General features: G+C 47.6%; 1 protein-coding gene across 1 annotated transcript; it reads right to left on the bottom strand.

The window, feature by feature from the left end:
* Window positions 1-14620: 14620 nt before the first annotated feature.
* Window positions 14621-17700, bottom strand: psma8 (proteasome 20S subunit alpha 8). The gene is made up of 7 exons (XM_040171073.2): window positions 17140-17700; window positions 16392-16518; window positions 16137-16261; window positions 15832-15954; window positions 15597-15716; window positions 15198-15260; window positions 14621-15106 (listed from the first exon to the last, which is right to left on the bottom strand). The coding sequence occupies exons 1-7, from the start codon at window positions 17239-17241 to the stop codon at window positions 15011-15013; spliced, it is 756 nt and encodes a 251-aa protein (XP_040027007.1). The 5' UTR covers window positions 17242-17700; the 3' UTR covers window positions 14621-15010.
* Window positions 17701-17726: the final 26 nt, after the last annotated feature.

The raw sequence follows: 17726 nt of genomic DNA on the forward strand, positions 1-17726 counted from the left end.
GGGGGGGAGATACGTGCCGGGACATTTGTTATTTTATTTCTTCTTCAACACCTGCAAGTGTCTGCGCCAAAAATAAAGAGAAGGTTTGGATGGGTGTCTCCTGTAGAGGACGGAGCGTGAGATCACGTCTACCCTCCGCCTTTCCTCCAACATCCTGCTTTTGTAAGTACATTTTAAGTGATATATGCAGCTCCTCGCCCTCCCCCTTCCCCCTGTGCTCCCCCCCCCCTGCCTTATCTCAGGTGAGGATCTCCTCCCAGCGTTGCCCCCCAGGCTGAGATCAGCAATCTGGGTGTTGGGTGTGTTCTTTTGGAGATTAATGCGGATGGAGGCCGTTGCATGTTAGAATAATAAACAGGTGAACACTTTAACGCTGCATAATTCTCTATCTCAGTGCCACCTTAATGTATTAAAATGTTATTCTTCCTCGGGGGTGAAAACCAGCAGCAGATTATGTCCAGGCCACGCTGAGTGGAAACCCAATGACAGAATCCCACCGCCCGCACACAACAATGATCGCCTGGGCAGGAGGTCGCTGTTTAACACGCTTTTCAGTAAATCCCGACGTCTACAGGAGCGGCCGAGCCGTTTGAATTCGAAGTACGGCTAATGTGACTGGTGGTGCCGTAACGTCGTGTTTACGACGGGACGCCGTGTCTGCAAACAACTCTTTACTCCAAACACTTGTTCACGTTTCCCCTCCACCCTCCCCCCCCACCTCCACCCACCCCCGTTCTCTCATTTCCCATCCAGACTGTTCCCACTCGAGCCCCCTCTTTGAGTACTCCAAGGGTTATTCCGGTCCCCTCGACAGCCGAGCCAGGTAGGGGGGGGGAGTGTTCATAATAGCTGGTGTTCTCAGCTTTAGATTTTAGTGCCCCCCTTCTCTCTCACACACACACACACACACACACACACACGCACAACGACCCTCTGCACCAGTCTCATCCCCCCCCAAGCGCTCCCTCCCCAACTCACTCTTCTTCTTCTTCTTCCCCCAGATCTCTCTTTGCCACAGCTGCTGCCCCCCGGCGTCGCCCAGGGTCTTCAGGAGGCTTCTCGGCTCCCTCTCCTCTCCCCTGCAGCCAAGAAGGGAAAGCAGGCAAAGGAGGAAAATAAAACTTCAGGCGCACCACGCAAGGCCATCTGGGTAATCTTGTTCAAAAGGCTTGAGGTGATAGCTGCAATTTACACAGGCAAAAAAAAAAGAGAGAGAAAGAAAAAGAACAGACCTCATTTCCATACCTACCAGCCTCAAGGAGATGAAATTGAATAAACTAAGAATTAGAAAAGAATTACAGTAAAACCAATACGGAATATTCAACATTAGTTCATTTTGTCCTTGTACCACCCCCACCACACGCACACACACACGCACACACACACACACACACACACGCGCATACATCTTGTGATTTGCTAAAGAACAGTTTGGGTGACATGACAGTGCCATGGACAACCAACAGAGGCACACACACATTCACTAACACAACTCCATTTGAGCACAAGTGCACACTCTCTCTCTCACACACACACACAGAGACACACACACACACACACACACACACACACACACACACACAGCCGTGGGGGGAAACAATATTTGTGATGAAAGCAAATCAAACTGAAATCCAACATGTTAGAGTCAACTTGATTAGTGTGAAAATGTAAAAGCATCTTCAGCGGGCACATCCCACAGTCATAAAGATATGTTAATTGGCAACTTAATGCCTGAAAGCATAATTTAGCTTATATAAACCTTGAAACATGCTGCATTTTTTTTTTTTTTTTTGAATGTGCATTAATTTAAGGAAGTAAACACCACCACAAAACAATAAATGCCCCAATTAAAGTACAAGCATGAAGAGAAGTGTCTATTCCCTTTTTTGCCCCCGCGGACATAAGTACCCAAGCGTGTCCGTGCATTTACCCACACGCGGAAGCATATGCGTGCAAAACGTCATGCTTCCACATGAACATATGCGCCGTGTTGTTGAAGATGTAGGTTATCTGGTGTGCGATCCAGGCTACATGTTTACGGCGCCATCACCGAGCACGTGTGTGTGTGTGTGTGTGTCTTTCACGTAGGTGTACACCGGTGACGCTGCGGTGTCACTGTAATTAGTGCATAATGTAGTCACGGTTACCGTACACAGCTGCATGCTTGTTATTGGAACATATTGTGTTTTCAGGGAAGGATGCGGCGTCGTCTATTCTTCCTCCCGCCTCGGCCTGCCCCCGTGTCTGCATGTCATCTGGCCTCCTTCGCAGCCCCCCCGGGGGGCACATCCCATCAGGCTCGCTGTGCTCCAATGTGTCCCGACAGACCTGATGTGATCTGAGTGGCTGACGGGTTCGTCCCTGCTGCCCGCTGTCTTTTCTCTTCCCTTTACCCCACCCAGCACACGCACACGCATGTGCCTGTGGAAACCCACAACCTGATTTGGGCTGCACAGAGTTGTATCAACTCCCGTAGAAAAGCCTGTGATAGCAGCGCACGTCATCTGCTGCATGTTGTACGTCCACCCAAAATGTTTTCGGGCACGCGCGCGCGCGCCGCCCCGCGACTTTAATCTCCAGCTCCATCTTGAGTTTCAATTTTGCCGTGGATAATTCGAGTGTAGAACACGGTTCACGCGCTTCCCTTCCACTTTCAGTATCCCGTTTGAATGAGTGCATAAATGTGAACGTTCAATTATGAAACCGCCGCCGGAGAGAAACAATGCCCTCTTGGTTCAGTGGCCATGTTACACGCACGCAAAGCCCCCGAGGGGATGCAGAGAGAGTGGGGGTTGGATACCAGGAGACTAGGGCATCAAACTGGGGCTTAGAGACAGAGATATACCAACTGGAACCTTATACCTACAGGGTGTGTGTGTGTGTGTGTCTGCTCGCATCCTTGTGTTAACACAAACTCACACATATGGAGGAAGCAAGTGTCACACCGGGGAAGGGGGAATGCTGCATAGGGGGAAGCACGGTTTTGTGGCGGCTCTCTATGTGCGTGTTTGAATATAATCTAATTGCTTACTTGTGGAGGACAAAATTGTTTCGCCTGCAGCTATAAGTATGGATGGCGCTGATGAGAGCTGGTCTGATATCTCAATCCACCAATCAGCTGAGCAGGGCCGCCCCACAGCCTACCCTCTTAAACCCCCCCCCCCCCGTCCCTCATGCGCTAATGGCGCGTGTGTGAGCACAACATGTTTCGCTTATAAAATGTGTCTTATGCTCTGAATCCTGTGTTGGAGTGCACCCGCCGACCGGAGAGCATCGGGCTTTTGGCCTTTAATTAAAAAAAGAGATCAGGGGGGATTTTTATCGATATTTCTCTGCACACTCCAGGCGCAGAACTAGAATGCCCCCGAGTCCTCAGTAATGTTGTTTTTTTTATTTATTTTTTTTATTCAATGATTAACTACCTTTGTCGGGGTCGTAGATCACCTTTAGGTGCTGCTCACAAGCCAGTTTGTCTTGTGGCTAAAATAAACCACGACATTGGAGGAAATGGCTCAGGGACGCCGGTGACGGAGCAACGCCATCATCCCGCCTGTGTCCACCCGGGCAGCATTCGCTTGAACTCGAGGTAAACGGGCCGATGAGACCGGTGCCTTCTATCACTAGTTTGCTCTCAGTGCCGAAATGACCGAGCGCTCCAACTTCCTCCACACACATTGCAGCTGTGCTGCTTTAAGATGACACATTAGGAAGGCCGCTTCTGACATGATGTTTTGACACTTTGTCAAATGAAAATTCCTCCTTCAAAAGCCCAAGGACACAACCGCCATTTTTCCTTTTTTTTTTTTTTTGTGACCCGGATGCTTCCTGTGATCATTCTAACCGACTCGCCGCCCGCCACCATGGGAGGAGGAGTTTCAGGAGGCCAAGCAGGTCAGGAGTCACTCGAGTCATGTGACTGCCCCCGGGGCGTTGTTGGGAGTGACAGGGAGACCAAGAAGTGGAGCTGTGGTGTGTAGCTGCAAGCCCATGGGTGAAAAGGAGGTCAGTGGCCACAGGAAGCAGCGCAAAAGAGCCCGGAGCAACTGCCCTTAATGAGAGCACATCCCCTGGGGTGCAGATCCCAGCAGCCTAACTGCCACATGAAAAACTCCAATCTATACGGAGCGCTGCGGGCGCAAGAGAGCAGCCATTTTCATGGTCCATTCCCTAAGCCAGGAGCCATCTTATGAGGTAAATGGGGAAAAAAATAAACACAAATATAAAGACCTCGTGCCGCTCCGACGTTCGCGCGTTGCTCCGTGACGCCTTTTCTCATCGTTGGTTTCTGACGGAGTCTCAAAAGGCGCCTCCTCCTGCAAAGTATTGTAAATTGATTATTAATTAATTGATTAATTGATTATTAATAAAGTTTGTTTGTTGCTGGAGGAACCGAGGCTAATAAAACGGGAACCCTACAGGGCGAACAGGGGAAATGCATTCCAAAATAAACTTGGAGTAACTCATTAGATTAAGAAAATTATAAGAATAATAACCCCGAGCACTGCTCCGGGAGGGAAATCTAATTAACGGCTTTTTCGATTCCTCCTCTCAATACATTTGTTAAAGGGGGCCAGGGAGTGTTCCATTATCGCCCGCCCTCTCACCTCCGAGACACCGGGTGAGAAGAAACACGGCAGAAACCCGCGGGCCAAGGTGAGGGGGGGGGGGGGGGTCCACACAGAGCACACGCTTAAACCGCACGTGCGCACACATGCGGTTCCGCTTCACCCCCCCGTGAGTAACTGGCTCTCTGACCATGTGTTTGATACTGGCGACTAACAAGACACGAGCTGGGGGGGGGGGGGGGCACTCGGGCAAAGCAAACCCACTGTTGAATGAGTGAATGAGTGAAACACCCCTAACCCGCCATACGCGTCCAAATGTTCGTGTCCTGAAAAGCGACACAGACGTTTCTTCCACTCAGCGGAAACCGTCGTTCATCCAGCGGCGCCATCGTGAGAGCCGTCGACAGGCGCCGCCGTGGTTTCTCTCCCTCATGTGTTTCCAATCTTCGCATTGGCCCATGGGCGGCGTCCTAGAGGCAGGAGGTTTGGAAGGCTGTATTTGCTCTGGAACCATTTACTCCTTCTCGAGACAAGGCGGAGAGCCGAAGGGGGGACGGGGGGGGACGGGCTGCAGCTCGGCCCACCTGGAGTGCTGTGTCTACACCCAACCCCCCCCCCCCCCCCCCGTGGTAGTCGGCATCAGCATTGCGTCGTGCCTCGCAGGTCCTCCAACCACAGCGACTGCTTGGAAAGACATCACGATGTGGAGATGAAGACGAGGAACGCAGAGCGGAGGGCAGAGATTCAAAGCACATGTGGCCCATTTGAAAGCTCCACCACAGCTATCTTATGGCGCCGCCCATCGCCATTTACAAGCTGGGATTCTCAAAAGCACGGGACGAGATGCTGGGAGAAAAAGAAAGTTGAAGTGCACGCTGTGGCATTCCCAAGTTTATTTCTGGTACCAACTGGCTAACAGTTTGACACCTGGAGCTCCCGCCCGTTGCCAGCTAATATTCCTTGAAATACATTTCCAGATCCACGCAAAGAGAGGGTGTAAAATGGACTTGTAATCAACCAAGACAGCTAAGTAGATTGCTGATTAAAAAGTAAAAACTTCAATTAAGCCGTATGTGGTTTGGCTGCCAAATTAAGCAAAGGCGAAACGCTATTTTAGTGTATCAGAAACTTGTTTTGTTTTTAACCTCTGCTATACTCACTTCCTGCTTTTAAAAATGTACTGCTGGGTGTAACCATCTTTTGCCAATCCGTGTGTTTAATTAATATCCGCTCTGATAGCTGGTCCTTGTGTGCAACTTCTAAACCACAGAGCAGTTCGTACTGGTGTTCTTCTAAAGATGAATACGTTTGTTCATTAACGCTTTTGTTGTTCCAATTATTATCAGGTTATAGAAAAGCATGTAAATACAGTAGCATCAGTAGTGAAAATAGGCTACAGTTTAGCAGTGGTTTATACACTCAACTTCTGGAGAACCAAGATATTATTTAAGCCCCTGCTCTAAATGTGCACACCCATGTTAAAGAAAGAGATTTGAATCTGGGTGTCCTTATATAGGGAACACTTGTGAGATGTGTAAATATCCTTATGTTGCAGCTTAAATGGCTATACAAATAAAAGTCATTGCCAAATGTGAAAATAAAACACGAAATAAATAAAGTAGGAACCCTCCAAACTACCACTCCCAAAAGACTGAAGTTAGCATTTATTTTGTAATTATTCTCTCCCAAGCTTCTGGAACCGTGAAAATAATTACAAATGAAAGATATTATGTGTATTCTGAAGCAGGCAGTTTGCTGTGACTTTGCACTGATTCGTTTCTCACTTGGATCCAATCCCACGTTTTGCATACGTGAATGTCAGATTCCTCATGAAAGGCCCATCGCTCTATACTGTGGAATGTGATTAAATAATATATTGTGGATAAAGATGTAAGACAACTACTGGATGGTGTGTCTGTTTGTGTTTAACGAGGGCAGATGATTTGCATGTAGGTAAAAATATAAAAGATGACGTTCTCCTGACTCGAGGCATGAGAGAAAATCATTTCTTTTCCAGCCCTGGGGGCGAAACCTCGGTGTCATCCATTTCCATTTCTCTGTTGTCTATGTGACTGCTGAAACCGCAGCGTGTGCTTGGCTTGTTTCATTTTGCATCCAATGGATTGGTATTTAGTGTGACAGAGCAAAGGAGAATAAGTGAAAAAATCAATCCTTTGAAAATGGGTTTTCATGGGGGCTGCAGTGTGTGCGCGCGATGTGGTTACGTATGGACAAGGGCACACGGGGCCGTGGCATCGACGCCAACCAGGACCGGACTTCATCATTCGGTCCCACCGCGGCCACGCTCACAATTTCTTTCCAGCAGACATTTTGAATTGTCCACGGAAAGCACAGTTGTTACTAATAATGTTAAATATGTCTCCATCTATGCAGGTGGGCCAGTTACTCGTGACCGAATAAGAGTAAACTCTTAGAATAAAATTTAGCCATTTTAAATGTAATTACTTACGCCTGTTGTTTTTCTATAGGGTCAAATGACCCCCATGAAACAGGCCTGTAGCCACAGCCGAAGAAGACAATCCGTGCAGCATGTTTTGATGTTCACACTGAGGCTCACCTCATAAAATAGAAGACTAACTCTAATCGACACGGACTCAGTTGTGTCCCCATCTAGATAAATGCACAGTATGTGATGGACTCACTTTAGGTGCAGCGAGTGTTGTGTGTGAACACGTGGGACTCGTACTGTGTTCCAGCAGGGTCATACTGTGCCATGTTGATGGAATTAAACACATTAAAATGTGTTTTTTTCTGAATAAATACAACCTGACTCGGGTCTGCGGGAGCCATAAAACAGCCAGTTGTAGATCTTTGGAGAGCCGCGTCGCCGCCGCTCTCTGCTGCCCCCACATGATACCCGCGCTGCCGTCTGCCGCCTCCCATGTGAATGTGCCTCGTGTAAACGGTCTGAACAGCTTCCTCTGTGGAGAATCTCTGGCGTGATAACGGTGAATTTGGCTCCGTGGGTGAGTTGTGAGCGGTCGTAATTATGCGCCACAAACCTACGTAAGAGACAGGCGGAAAAACGTTGACGAACACATGTTACCCACAAACACTTCTTCCCCCGGCTAAGATCACCCGTTCGCTGTGAGCTACAATATGTAAGGTAAAAAGCAAAGACCGAAAGGAGTAATGATGCATTCATGATAGAATGTAGAGCAGAACACACACACACACACACACACAGAGGCAAAGTTTTAGTGCTTAGTTTTGATTCAGCTCTTCATTAGCCACAGGGCCCAACTCCGGTTAGCTCCAGTATTAGGCTCAATTAGAACAAGATCCAATTAGAGGGCTCCTTCCCCCTGGGGCAAGGAGAGGCAGGAAATGGAGACTGAGAAACGTATAAGTCGACAACATGCGGACACAGCCAACATAAACAAACTTACTTTGTTGATCTCTGCTGTTGCTACGCAGGAGTCCTCTGGGAGTTAAAGCCCTGCTAGTCTAAGCTATGAGATAAAACAAAATAAAAAAAATAAAAAAGGCCCCGCAGCGAAACATGAACTCTGCGAACACAAGGGCTCCGACACCATGAAGGGAACGTCTGGGCCCAGAAAATGAAAAGCCCACAGGCGTTTTCCATTTACAGCTAAAAATCCAGCTCTAGCTCCCAGCCAGGGTTAGTATCAGACTCTCAAAATGAACACTCGCACTACGGGGGGAACAAATGAGTAGCTTTATATTGTCGCTCTATTAAATCTGTCGGCTAATAGACATATACCTTACTACAGACAGAAATCAATAATGTACAATAGGATAAAGGACATGGAGGGAAGGAAGGGGGGGAGGGAAGAAAACAAAAGCATGATCAGTGCAAGAAAAGACAGAGTTCCAACTGTGCGGTTGGGCGCTCGGTGTTTCTGTCCTCGTCTCGGCGCGGTTAGAGGTTGGGACGGCTGTTTGGGCTTGCCCTTGCCTCGGGCGGCGTGTGTTCCTCCCCCGGGCGGCGTGTGAGGGAAATGGTGTGTGGAGCCAGGGCAAACCTTGACCTGCCTGCCAGGAGGCTGCACACGGAATGAAATGAGCACAAACAAAGCAGAGAGGAGGAGGAGGAGGAGGAGGAAGAGGGACAGACAGCAGTGGAGGAGGTACACCGCTACACCCCCTTTCGCTGCTTTCTGAGTGGCAGGACACACACACACACACACACGCGCTCGTGTCCCTGATTGGGAGCGCTCAGGTGTTGTGGGTGGCATCCTGGTAACGCTGCGAAGATGGAATGCTAAAATTTCCCTTCACGGTCTGCCAGATTGTGGTTCGGGGAACGACGGAAATCCCATTATGTCACATGCCCAACTTGGCCCCCACAAACTCTGAAACTCATTTGTGAAATTGGGTTCAGCTCTTAATGAGCTGCAAAGTGGTTTTGGTATTAGAAGTCTGCAGAGGAGATATTTGTTGGTGCTGATTTTGAGTTAACTGGGAACCTTACATTTCTGTTGTGTTCTGCTTACGGGAGACGTTCTGTTTGAATAGCTGTTCTGTGAGGATTATGATCGCTGTAAAGCGGCATGTTGACAGTGTGTGTGTGTTTATGTGTCACCTTGCTTACTTGTGAGAAAAGCCCGGTGAAATCCATTACATACTTTAGAGGCGACTCATAAATGGAATAATTAGCGCAGCATGCTTTCCGCCCGGCTGGGAGTCTCTCTCTCTCTCTCTCTCGATAATGAAGAAAGGAAAGGAAATTAGCTTTTGTCTCATAAAGTCACAACTTCAAAGATCCCTGCCATTGCATTAATGCAGCCGTAGCCCCCAGCAGCCTGGAAGGGAATAAAATGAGCACTCTCACTCAGACCCCATTCCTATCAAGGTCTTTCTCAGGACAAGTACCAGGAGCGTGGCTCTTACGGACCACACACACACACACACACACACACACAAACATGGGCATGGAGAGAAAAGGTATGCAGATCCACCCTGAGCCAGCTCTCATAAAACATTAAAAAAGCCCTTTTCTTTGTGGATTCTGACTTTAAAACACGGTTTGCATTAGAGAGAAACAGGAAGAACCCTTCTCCAGGTGTAACAGTATTTCCACAAACCGTTCTCCCCGTGCAGCTGGATGGATGTGCACTTAATCACATCAGGTCAACACTCTGGGGGCCCGGGGCGTCCCAGCTGTGGCCCGGGTGACCTGCGCCCGTCGTCTCGCGGTGCGCCGTCTCCCGGCGGCGCACCGTCTCCATTGTGTGGGGGGACACATGGAGGCCTGACTTGAGAGACCCGGTGCAGGTGCAGAGAGGAAGAGCGAAGGGGGGGGGGGGAGACACACCTGAGGGGGGAGGTTTTTATCTCTGTTTTATTTGTAATTTTTTCTCCTCTCACAAAGGTCAGGCTGTTTTTTTGAGGGGCATTTCAATGCACGGGGACGTTTGTCGGAGGGAAGGGGCCGTCGGTTTGAAGGCTTCCCCTCTGGCTGCCGCACATATTCGGTCACTCCCTCGGCCTGCCAGATTGAATGCATTCATCCTGCGTCGAGGACAACATGCAGGCCAGCGCTGCGGCTGCTGACCAGCGACCCAAAGCAGCGGAACGCACAGTGCGGCGCCGACGAGGCACCGCCAGGTGCGTGGGGTCGTACTCGGGGTGGGTCTTCTTGTTTGGACAGCAGGTAACGAGCTGACGCTGATAACCTCACCTCCGCCTGGGAGTTTTCCCAGGCTGACCCTCTGCTAACTGTTTGTTTAAAAGCTGACAGGCTACAAGGGTCTTGGTGACAGCGTCTATTCATCTCAGGGTGTCAGACAGAGGGGAGAGGGGGAAATAGAGAGGCCGAGGAAGTGATAAAGAAACCGAGAGAGAGAGAAAGTGGGAGGGAGGAAGCCCAGAGAAGAGGAGATGGGGAGATCGGTGTGTGCTTTGACAATAGGAGAGATTTAACTTTAGCTTTGAAACACCTTCCGATCATCGGAATGAATGTGTACTGATGTTTTCATCACGTCGGTTTTAATTATACGTCTCACTCGGCACAGTCTTCCTTCTACTCGGCTAATTTAGATTGAGATCCTTCCAGGCTTTCCCCTATCTTTCATTTCCCTCCCCTCCTTCTCTCCTCTCTGCATCCCATCAACCCCTTTGTAGAAAAAAAAAAAAAAAACCTTCATGTCTGTGACTTTCTTGCCCTCCAGCATATGAAGCCCTCTTTTATTTTGATCATCGCAGCACAATGGATTCATGCCATTCTGGCAACTTTATTCAGTATCAGCCCAAATTTACATACTGCTTAACAAGTTTGTGCGTGACTGTTGATGCCTCTGATCAAAGTGCTTTTGGAAATCTTTCTCATCAGATTTTTTTCCTGTCCTTCATTTCGAATGCATGCTGCAGACAGGCATCTTTAACTCGGGGGCAAAGAAAGGTAACCTTAGTGCTGCACAAGCCCAAATGTCATCCAACAAGGAAGCCTCGTGTCCCGGGGATACAGATAATGTAATCTAAGCAGTATACAGTGTGTGACTGTGTGTCTTTGAGGAGTGTGTGTGTGGATGCTGGCCTCAGTGTTTGTTGGAGGCTTGGGTTCAGGCGGAGGGGGGGGAGGGTGGATGACAAAAGTCAAAGCAGTCATGTGTCATTTTCGGTGCTGGAGGGCTGGGACCGGCCTGCAGGGCTGTCCTCTCTGTCAGACGCACTCACATATCTGCTCTGAACTCTCTCGCCGGCTCTTTTCTCTTCCTGCTGCCTCCGTCTTCGTCCAACGCTCGCCCGCCTTGGCTGCAGCGAACGCTTTCCGTGCTCCCAGCGGCACGCAGCAGCAAGGTGCAACGGCGTTTGTGTCACGAGTGATGATTTAAAGCGGCGCATCTTTTTGGCTGCACGGTGACTCATTTCACGTCGCTGCGTCTTGATCACATCTGCTACGAGAGCGAGACATTGGGGGGGACATGATTGCTTCCATGACCAGTAAACACTGTGAGAGTGGAGGAGGACAAGTAGTGGGGGGGGGGAGGATCAGGACGTAACTCAAGATATCAGAGGCTGAAACCACGGGCCCAGAACCACACACACACACACACACACACACACACACACACACACTGCACAGCCCGGTACAACCTCCATTTACGAGTACATGCGTAAATATACAACAGGATTGGAAACATTAAATAACTGAAAAGGGACAAATGGATTCACAAATACAATGAAAATAGGGCGTGGGTGGAAAGAGAGGAATCGTGGGAATGCAAGATTGCACCTCCCTCAGGCAATCGAATTATCCTATGGGCTGATGGTTCCTCCTTATGCGTCGGCTGACATTTTCCTGTAACCCCATCCCGCGTAATGCTACGTGATGTGTGTGACTGGCTTCTGCCACGGCCCCGAGAGGCCACGGAGCCCCGGGGCCCTTTGCTTTTGGCCCGCAGCACCCTGGGAATTGTTTATTTTTGCTCTGTCTGCTCCCCTTTCTCCCTCTCTCTCTCTCTCCTGTTCTCTGGGTTTCTCTCCTTCTGGCCCAATGGTGTCTACTTTCAATTAAAGGAGGATGCGCTCAAACTCCCTGACAGGTGCACTCTTGAGGCGTAACTCAAAACCATGCCTTTAGTCTCTCGGCACGAACCGTTAGTATTCCAGCACCTTTTCACTGGACCTACTGAAGCTGCCGGTGGTGTCTGTTACTCAACCATACATGTTGCTCTGTGTGACGATGATCAGAGTTGATGGTGGGTTCAAGAAAAAGAGAACAGTTGAAAATCCAAATGTGCTGTGCAGAGAGAGAGAGGAACGAGATTTGAGGAGGAAGATGAGATGTGGGATACGAGATAATAGAATGATATTTAAAATGTACCCCAAGAGCTTGGAGTACAAACAGAACATTAAAAGAGAACGGATTTCGATGGCTTGTGGATACGTGAGCCAGCACACCAATGTGCCTGGACCTTGGTCCATAATGCTGCGCAGCACCACAGGGCATAAGAACCCGATCCTGCTAATAAACAAATAGTGCATGTGTGCAGCTGTCGACATGTGACGAGCGGGGAAGGGACAGTGGTGAGAGCCGTAGCCTTTTATGACCCAACACACTTTGACAGCTTGGCCACCGCTCGAGGTCACGCGCCATGTTGCTTTTCTTTTCTTTTTTTTTTTTCATCTGACAATTTTTAAGCAAAACGGCTCTCCCTCGATGGGTTCAATCGCGCGGAGAGCTTTTGTGGCTGCGTGTCAAAGCGCGGGCCACGCAGAGGCACGTCAGCGGCCCGTGGATTCCGCTCGCTGTGGGCTGGAGGAGGCCCGCTGTCAATCTGTGGGATGAAAGAGTGGGATGAAAGTGGAGGCCACCTGACGGGGAGGCCTGTTTCTGTGCAACACTGCGCTCTGCTGGCGGAAGGAGAGGACGCCGGGAAAAGGAATGGAACCTCGGTTCCATGGGGATCCTCAAGTCTAATCCTTCTACCCCCTGAAGCGGTTTGGCTTTCATTCGGACCCGAGGACATTCGGCGCGGACCATTTTTAAACATCCCAGGAGAGCCGCACTCTCAATTATGGCCACGGGGTGGAACATTACAATGACAAAAATGTAGATCCTCAAAGGTGAAATCTGCCTGTGACTGGAAGCACCCAAACAGTACGACCGGATGTTGTATATCAACTATGAGAAAACACTCTTTGCCTGTTGTATGTGCACGACAGATCAAGAGAAAAAGAATCTGTTGTGTGCTCACATTAATACTTTTCTGCTACGGGTATGTGCAAGTGCCCTAAGCTGTGTGTGTGTGTGTGTGTGTGTGTGTGTGTGTGTGTGTGTGTGTGTGTGTGTGTGTGCGTGTGCGTGTGTGCGTGCATACAAACAATGCACTCAGTCGACAGCCTGCAGCGCTGCTCATTCTTGCTTGGAGAGTACACGTCCTCGGGCCTCGTTCCTCCGTCGATGACCTCTGGTGAAGCCATTATTTTCTGCATTAATGATGAGCAGCAGCCAGCGATGAGAGAGATGGACTTTGTCCTGAGGCACGGCAGCGCTGATTATGGGCAACAACAATGCCGGAGAAAAAGAAAAAACTCTTCCCAGAAGCAGTTCAAAAGACGAGGAGTCTTAGCAGCAGAACAAAATAAGCTGCTCTCGCTGTATTGACACGATGGATCAGATAACCTAGAGGATTATCCCGAGTAAACTTATTAACGGTCACCTATAGTTTGTTTAGACAGCACAGTAATCTGGTGGAATATGTTTGTACCTGTAATGGCAATTAGCCTACGGATGAGTGACAGAGAGTCACATACCCCGTTGTTACTGACGTCGCGTATGGGAAGTAATATCAGAGGCTTAATTGATCCTCCGACATCTCCCCCGAACGCCAAACCTTTAAGACTCACAAACAAGACAAATTGCAGACAAAGTGCAATTGCTCCAGTCGAGGCGCCGCTCGGGAAATCCTGGCTGGAGGAGATGACTCTAAATGAAGGACTTTACCATTCACCATTATGTCTTTGGTGAGAGTCGGAGGGAACTCCCGGGGCTCTTCAGCGCGGTACAACTTTTCAAAGGGCTCCAGATTAAAGTCACTGAAAGTTCCCACCGGGGTCTGAGGCCAGGATCCCATTAAGCAGCCCAACCGCACCGCCGGCCATAATTGTGTCGTTGAGAATTCAGAGCAGTGGTTGCTTGATAAGCGAGTTTAGGGTGGGGAAAAAGAAGAAGAAAAAAAAGTGGGAAAGGGGGGTCTCATTGGGCCGCCATTACACTTAATTTGCTCATCACTAATTTGTTTTAAATGACTGAGGGAGAGGTGAACACTTTACACAGCAATCCAAGCTTTTCTTTTCCTCCCCGTTTCCAGGTCTGTGCGACAGCATGCTGATAAATGAGAAGTGCTCCCCTGCCGCTGGTGGCGTTTTAAACTGTAGGTGTCTTTAGCGCAGTACTTGCTTCGCAGCAGGATAATCGATGAAGAGGTGAGCCCCGTTCCTCTGCTTTCCAGGAAGTACCTATACTCTCCTCTTACAGAAACCACCAGTTCAGACAACATCACCTACTCACCTGCTGCTTCGCTATGTAGCAGAGACATTGGCTTTAAACCTCTTACGAAAACATATTACAAACAAGTCCACTTTTATTGAGCATTTAGATTCATTAGGTTTCTGAATGTTACAAATGGGTTCGCTATATCAGGTCCATCAGCGCTGTTTGGTGTATGATATAAAAACATTTTGTAAGCGTAGTTTAATGTCGTAATCCTAGTTTGAGATCTATGTATGAACTTTTTATACCAGTCCACTTAACAGATGGAAGTACAGGAACTTGATATTCTTTGCAGGTGGCACAGCACCACTCAAAACAAATGCAAAGACTTGAACATCATCAATGGATCTCAGGTTAGGATTTAGGTTTTGAAAAGGAAATTGCGGAGAAAAAAAATAAGTCTTTGCAACCCAAATATGCTATTGTCATTCAAGTGCAATAATGAAAAAAACTGTTAACTGCTTCAAGTGGATTTTTTCTGCTTTTTCTTCTCTGCCTCTTCTTCCTTTTCCTTCTCGATCTCAGCCACCAGGGTCTCAATTTCCTTAGATTCCAAAATCTGAAAAGTGGCAGAGGATCAATTATCACCCATTACAGATTTTTTTTTTTTTTCAAACCACGCAAAAAGCTGATAATGTGCGGGAATTTACCTTCAATGGCTGATTCCGTCTGATGACAGCAAGTTCAATATTTTTGCCTCCTGACTGGACAACCTGTGAGAAGACATAATTGTGTGTGTGTATAAATATATACATTTGTATGGAGTCTTAAACATGTATTTAAATACAGAAAGAAAGTAATCAAATAGTGTAATCCTAAAAAATACCAAAGCGACAATACACATAAAGGGTAAAAGTGGCTCTTTGATGAAGTCAAAGTATTAAAATGTATGCCTGGCTCCTTCTGACCTGATTTATGTACCTTCCTTGGCATTTAATAGTATTTTTCACATTCTAGTATGTATATATACACACATACTAGAATGTTTCACAACATGATAACCCACCGCTAAAGAAAGTGTGCATATTAAAAACAAAATTTGACTTTACCTCAAGCAAAGCTTTGATAGCCAACTTGATTGCCTCATTGTCTCCAGCGATGGCTTCATCTGTGTAATTCTTCTCCAGGAACTCTCTCACAGTTTTTGCGCTACGGCCGATTGCGTTTGCCTGTTTCAGACCACCCAAGAAATCAGACAAACAGGTATGAGTGACCAAATTCATACAGACGTGGCACTCGCTGTACAAGCCAACAAGAAAATGTACAAAGAGCAGACTCACTGACCTTCCAGGCATGGTAGGTCCCTGAAGGGTCCGTCTGATACAGTCTTGGAGTTCCATCATCGTCGAAGCCAACAATTAACGCAGAGATGCCGAATGGCCTGCGACCATTGCTTTGAGTGTAGCGCTACGAATGACACGACCACGGTACAGGCAGGTGTGAGTGATCATTCGTAGAAACCCTCATATAAATAAGCCAGGTTTATTAAAGCATAGTAAGTCAACTTCTAAGCATTGGTTCTCCTCCTTGCCCAATGAATATGAAATCTGGACGGTAAACAACAGGCTACGGATCAGACGGTCGGGTACCTGTTTCAGCGTGGCGATGTAGCGCGTGATGTACTCCACTGTGACTGGATCCTCAACAGTTAGCCTGTGGCTCTGGCACTCAACCCGAGCTCTGTTTATCACAATACGGGCATCTGCAGTCAGACCTGAAAAAGGATTTATAGATGTCAAAGAGTGATGCAAATATAAAAAGGTCAAATACGTACGCCACTATGTGCTGTTTCATGATGAATGTATTCAGTTAATGAAAACGTTTTTTGTTGTTTTAGGAGGTACCTGCAAAGGCCATGCAGACGTGCTCGTCCAGGGCGCATATCTTACGGACGGTCCTCTCCTCCTGCAACTTGGCCACAGACTTCTTCTCAACTCCGAGGACCACGATGTCTTTACCTCGGATTCCCACCTGCAAAGAAAGAAAGCCTCAAATGAATTCCACAACTTTGGCATCACGGAACATTTCCCTCCAAGGGACTTCCTGTGGTCGATATAATGTTAGTTACACTTATAGCCAGTTGACATAGTGAGAAGTACTGATCACATCCCCAGACTCTAAAAATCGAATGACCCAAGTTAGTTAACGTTGACAAACTGAGGGTTTCAAGAACTCAAGTCATAATAATGACCTTAATAACGCCCATTGGTGCCCCTTTCAATTTAGGACATAAAAAAGAGAGTATTGTGATGGTTTGCATCTAATCCAACAATTAATGTTGTTAGAGTGAGCGAAGCTTAAGTTCGTACCTTAGTGAAACTGAAACTGTTGTGAGAGTGACACAGCGACAAAATGCTTGCTAGTGATGATAATATTTCATCGTCCGTGTTTGAGGCTAACTTAACTGTTACTGTTTTTTGAATTAGTAAAATAATAAAAAACAGAATAGCAAACCAGCTGGGACTGTGTTGTTCAACAAAATCAGCTAAATAGAAAATGTATAGTGTATACATGCTAGTCGCTAGCTAAGCTTGTCGGCTAACTGACGGGTGCTAACATTAGCTTAGGCATTGCTTTAACTTTACGACTCACCGCTGTGGAACCTTTCTTTACAGCTTCTTGTGCATACTCCACTTGGAAGAGATGACCATCGGGAGAGAAGACAGTGATAGCTCTGTCGTATCTTGCCGCCATTGAACTGCCAGACAAATCACGTTACAATCACAAGAAAAGGGAGCCCTGCAACAAATGATTCAGCTAGTTAGCAATTTGTAAAGCTATAGCAGGTTTCGCTATGTCGCAAACAGCGCGTGCGCATGACCTCTGAACTGGGACGATACCAAAACTGGGGTTCACGCGTTCGCCACAAGAAATTTGTAATTAACATTTGATTAGAATGCTCACTATTTGATTTACTCTGTGAAAAAAAGTGTTTATAGTTTACATTTAAAATATGAAGTTGTCATTCATATTTTTAACTCCACTACTGAATTAATGACGAATTAGAGTTGAAAGTTAGGGACCCAAACGCAAACCACTAGGATTAATGGATATGTGTATCAGCTATTATTGCATAGCTGCCGCATAATATGGATTACAAGCACTATTTCATAGCAATAGATTGACCGTGTTCCCCTGTGTTCCCCTTAGTGTAGAGCATTCCATTTCCCGTGGCTTTT

This window comes from Gasterosteus aculeatus, chromosome 3 (assembly GCF_964276395.1).
Source record: "Gasterosteus aculeatus chromosome 3, fGasAcu3.hap1.1, whole genome shotgun sequence".
Classification (NCBI taxonomy): domain Eukaryota; kingdom Metazoa; phylum Chordata; class Actinopteri; order Perciformes; family Gasterosteidae; genus Gasterosteus; species Gasterosteus aculeatus.

Bases quoted from the DNA above. Each gene is read 5' to 3' on its own strand.
- psma8 (XM_040171073.2), bottom strand. From the start codon at position 17,241: ATGGCGGCAAGATACGACAGAGCTATCACTGTCTTCTCTCCCGATGGT. The intron at 16,519-17,139 runs GTGAGTCGTAAA...CTTTCTTTGCAG, and splicing joins TAAAGAAAGGTTCCACAGCG to GTGGGAATCCGAGGTAAAGA. The intron at 15,107-15,197 runs GTAAATTCCCGC...GCCACTTTTCAG, and splicing joins GACGGAATCAGCCATTGAAG to ATTTTGGAATCTAAGGAAAT.